At 53.3% G+C, this 5,000-nt stretch overlaps 1 protein-coding gene across 1 annotated transcript in view; it reads right to left on the bottom strand.

Moving 5' to 3' along the window:
• The window catches only part of LOC140355543 (platelet-derived growth factor receptor beta-like), a 203,523-nt gene that overhangs the window by 40,834 nt on the left and 157,689 nt on the right, over positions 1–5,000 (bottom strand). Inside the window, exon 20 of the mRNA XM_072440166.1 lies at positions 2,674–2,774. Within this exon, the coding sequence (XP_072296267.1) occupies positions 2,674–2,774 (101 nt within the window). The remainder of the gene's footprint in view (positions 1–2,673; positions 2,775–5,000) is intronic.

The following is a 5,000-nucleotide window of genomic DNA, read 5'->3' as shown; positions in this document are numbered from 1 at the left end:
AGGACACGTCATGAGGACACGTCATGAGGACACGTCATGAGGACACGTCATGAGGTCATGAGGACACGTCATGAGGACACGTCATGAGGACACGTCATGAGGACACGTCATGAGGACACGTCATGAGGTCATGAGGACACGTCATGAGGACACGTCATGAGGACACGTCATGAGGACACGTCATGAGGACACGTCATGAGGTCATGAGGACACGTCATGAGGACACGTCATGAGGACACGTCATGAGGACACGTCATGAGGTCATGAGGACACGTCATGAGGACACATCATGAGGACACGTCATGAGGACACGTCATGAGGACACGTCATGAGGACACGTCATGAGGACACGTCATGAGGCGGACCCTTCATGAGGAGGACACGTCATGAGGACACGTCATGAGGACACGTCATGAGGACACCTCATGAGGAGGACGCGTCATGTGGACACGTCATGAGGACACGTCATGAGGACACGTCATGAGGACACGTCATGAGGACACGTCAAGAGGACACGTCACGAGGACACGTCACGAGGACACGTCATGAGGACACGTCATGAGGACACGTCACGAGGACACGTCACGAGGACACGTCACGAGGACACGTCATGAGGACACGTCATGAGGACACGTGATGAGAACACGTCATGAGGTCATGAGGACACATCATGAGGACACATCATGAGGACAAATCATGAGGACACGTCACGAGGACACGTCACGAGGACACGTCATGAGGACACGTCATGAGGACACATCATGAGGACACGTCACGAGGACACGTCATGAGGACAGGTCATGAGGTCATGAAGACACATCATGAGGACACGTCATGAGGTCTTGAGGACACGTCATGAGGACACGTCATGAGGTCATGAGGACACGTCATGAGGACACACGTCATGAGGACACATCATGAGGACAAATCATGAGGACACGTCACGAGGACACATCACGAGGACACGTCATGAGGACACGTCATGAGGACACGTCATGAGGACACGTCATGAGGACACATCATGAGGACACGTCACGAGGACACGTCATGAGGACACGTCACGAGGACACGTCACGAGGACACGTCATGAGGACACGTCATGAGGACACGTCATGAGGTCATGAGGACACATCATGAGGACACGTCATGAGGTCATGAGGACACGTCATGAGGTCATGAGGACACATCATGAGGACACGTCATGAGGTCATGAGGACACGTCATGAGGACACGTCATGAGGACACGTCATGAGGAGGACACTTCATGAGGACACTTCATGAGGACACGACATGAGGACACGTCATGAGAACACAACATAAGGACACGTCATGAGGACACGTCATGAGGACACGTCATGTGGACACGTCATGAGGACACGTCATGAGAACACAACATAAGGACACGTCATGAGGACACGTCATGAGGACACGTCATGTGGACACGTCATGAGGACACGTCATGAGGCGGACCCTTCATGAGGAGGACACGTCATGAGGACACGTCATGAGGACACGTCATGAGGACACCTCATGAGGAGGACGCGTCATGTGGACATGTCATGAGGACACGTCATGAGGACACGTCATGAGGACACGTCATGAGGACACGTCATGAGGAAACTTCATGAGGAAGACACGTCATGAGGACACGTCATGGGGACACTTCATGAGGACACTTCATGAGGACACGACATGAGGACACGACATGAGGAGGACACGTCATGAGGACACGTCATGAGGACACGTCATGAGGACACGTCATGAGGACACTTCATGAGGAAGACACGTCATGAGGACACGTCATGAGGACACGTCATGAGGACACTTCATGAGGACACTTCATGAGGAAGACACGTCATGAGGACACGACATGAGGACACACGACATGAGGAGGACACGTCATGAGGACACGTCATGAGGACACGTCATGAGGAAACGTCATGAGGACACGTCATGAGGAGGACACTTCATGAGGACACTTCATGAGGACACGACATGAGGACACGTCATGAGGACACAACATGAGGACACGTCATGAGGACACGTCATGAGGACACGTCATGTGGACACGTCATGAGGACACGTCATGAGAAGGACACTTCATGAGGACACGTCATGTTGACATGTCATGAGGACACGTCATGAGGCGGACCCTTCATGAGGAGGACACGTCATGAGGACACGTCATGAAGAGGACACTTCATGAGGAGGACACGTCATGAGGAAACATCATGAGGAAACATCATGAGGAAGACACGTCATGAGGACATGTCATGAGGAAGACACTTTATGAGGAGGACACTTCATGAGGAGGACACGTCATGAGGACATGTCATGAGGAAGACACTTTATGAGGAGGACACTTCATTAGGAGGACACGTCATGAGGACACGTCATGAGGACACGTCATGAGGACACGTCATGAGGACACGTCATGAGGAGGACACTTCTTGAGGAGGACACGTCATGAGGAGGACACTTCATGAGGAGGACACTTCATGAGGAGGACACGTCATGAGGAGGACACGTCATGAGGAGGACACGTCATGAGGAGGACACTTCATGAGGAGGACACGTCATGAGGAGGACACTTCATGAGGAGGACACGTCATGAGGAGGACACTTCATGAGGAGGACACTTCATGAGGAGGACACTTCATGAGGAGGACATACGTGTCTTTGGGACAGGAAGTCCATGGCACAGGCCGTTTGGAAACAGAAGCTGAGCAGATCCGACAGGGACAGGTCTTCTGGGGACAGCGTCCCCTGTGGCTCTGAGAGGACACAAGCATGTAGAATAAAAGTAACAAAATATATCAAAACAGCATAAAATTAAACAGCCTGAGGGGAGTGGCCTCCTGCCTGAGGGGAGTGGCCTCCTGCCTGAGGGGAGTGGCCTCCTGCCTGAGGGGAGTGGCCTCCTGCCTGAGGGGAGTGAGCTCCTGCCTGAGGGGAGTGGCCTCCTGCCTGAGGGGAGTGGCCTCCTGCCTGAGGGGAGTGGCCTCCTGCCTGAGGGGAGTGGCCTCCTGCCTGAGGGGAGTGGCCTCCTGCCTGAGGGGAGTAGCCTCCTGCCTGAGGGGAGTGGCCTCCTGCCTGAGGGGAGTGGCCTCCTGCCTGAGGGGAGTGAGCTCCTACCTGAGGGGAGTGGCCTCCAGCCTGAGGGGAGTGGCCTCCTGCCTGAGGGGAGTGGCCTCCAGCCTGAGGGGAGTGGCCTCCTGCCTGAGGGGAGTGGCCTCCAGCCTGAGGGGAGTGGCCTCCAGCCTGAGGGGAGTGACCATTGTTATGTCATTGTTCTGGAGGAGGAGGGACCTTTGTGGTGTCATTGTTCTGGAGGAGGAGGGACCTTTGTGGTGTCATTGTTCTGGAGGAGGAGGGACCTTTGTGGTGTCATTGTTCTGGAGGAGGAGGGACCTTTGTGGTGTCATTGTTCTGGAGGAGGAGGGACCTTTGTGATGTCATTGTTCTGGAGGAGGAGGGACCTTTGTGGTGTCATTGTTCTGGAGGAGGAGGGACCTTTGTGGTGTCATTGTTCTGGAGGAGGAGGGACCTTTGTGGTGTCATTGTTCTGGAGGAGGAGGGACCTTTGTGGTGTCATTGTTCTGGAGGAGGAGGGACCTTTGTGGTGTCATTGTTCTGGAGGAGGAGGGACCTTTGTGATTTCATTGTTCTGGAGGAGGAGGGACCTTTGTGGTGTCATTGTTCTGGAGGAGGAGGGACCTTTGTGGTGTCATTGTTCTGGAGGAGGAGGGACCTTTGTGATGTCATTGTTCTGGAGGAGGAGGGACCTTTGTGATGTCATTGTTCTGGAGGAGGAGGGACCTTTGTGATGTCATTGTTCTGGAGGAGGAGGGACCTTTGTGGTGTCATTGTTCTGGAGGAGGAGGGACCTTTGTGGTGTCATTGTTCAGGAGGAGGAGGGACCTTTGTGATGTCATTGTTCTGGAGGAGGAGGGACCTTTGTGATGTCATTGTTCTGTAGGAGGAGGGACCTTTGTGGTGTCATTGTTCTGGAGGAGCAGGGACCTTTGTGGTGTCATTGTTCTGGAGGAGGAGGGACCTTTGTGGTGTCATTGTTCTGGAGGAGGAGGGACCTTTGTGGTGTCATTGTTCTGGAGGAGGAGGGACCTTTGTGATGTCATTGTTCTGGAGGAGGAGGAGGGACCTTTGTGGTGTCATTGTTCTGGAGGAGGAGGGACCTTTGTGGTGTCATTGTTCAGGAAGAGGAGGGACCTTTGTGATGTCATTGTTCTGGAGGAGGAGGGACCTTTGTGATGTCATTGTTCTGTAGGAGGAGGGACTTTTGTGGTGTCATTGTTCTGGAGGAGCAGGGACCTTTGTGGTGTCATTGTTCTGGAGGAGGAGGGACCTTTGTGGTGTCATTGTTTTGGAGGAGGAGTGACCTTTGTGGTGTCATTGTTCTGGAGGAGGAGGGACCTTTGTGATGTCATTGTTCTGTAGGAGGAGGGACTTTTGTGGTGTCATTGTTCTGGAGGAGGAGGGACCTTTGTGGTGTCATTGTTCTGGAGGAGGAGTGACCTTTGTGGTGTCATTGTTCAGGAGGAGGAGGGACCTTTGTAGTGTCATTGTTCTGGAGGAGGAGGGACCTTTGTGGTGTCATTGTTCAGGAGGAGGAGGGACCTTTGTAGTGTCATTGTTCTGGAGGAGGAGGGACCTTTGTGATGTCATTGTTCTGGAGGAGGAGGGACCTTTGTGATGTCATTGTTCAGGAGGAGGAGGGACCTTTGTGGTGTCATTGTTCAGGAGGAGGAGGGACCTTTGTAGTGTCATTGTTCTGTAGGAGGAGGGACCTTTGTGGTGTCATTGTTCAGGAGGAGGAGGGACCTTTGTGGTGTCATTGTTCAGGAGGAGGAGGGACCTTTGTAGTGTCATTGTTCTGTAGGAGGAGGGACCTTTGTGGTGTCATTGTTCAGGAGGAGGAGGGACCTTTGTGATGTCATTGTTCAGGAGGAGGAGGGACCTTTGTGGTGTCATTGTTCAGG

The sequence above is a fragment of the Eucyclogobius newberryi genome, unplaced genomic scaffold (assembly GCF_026437365.1).
Source record: "Eucyclogobius newberryi isolate DKJ021-1_F unplaced genomic scaffold, fEucNew1.0.hap1 SCAF_110, whole genome shotgun sequence".
Taxonomy (NCBI): domain Eukaryota; kingdom Metazoa; phylum Chordata; class Actinopteri; order Gobiiformes; family Gobiidae; genus Eucyclogobius; species Eucyclogobius newberryi.
The sequence above is the reverse complement of the archived record's forward strand: the minus strand, read 5'-3'. Positions and strand labels throughout refer to the sequence as shown.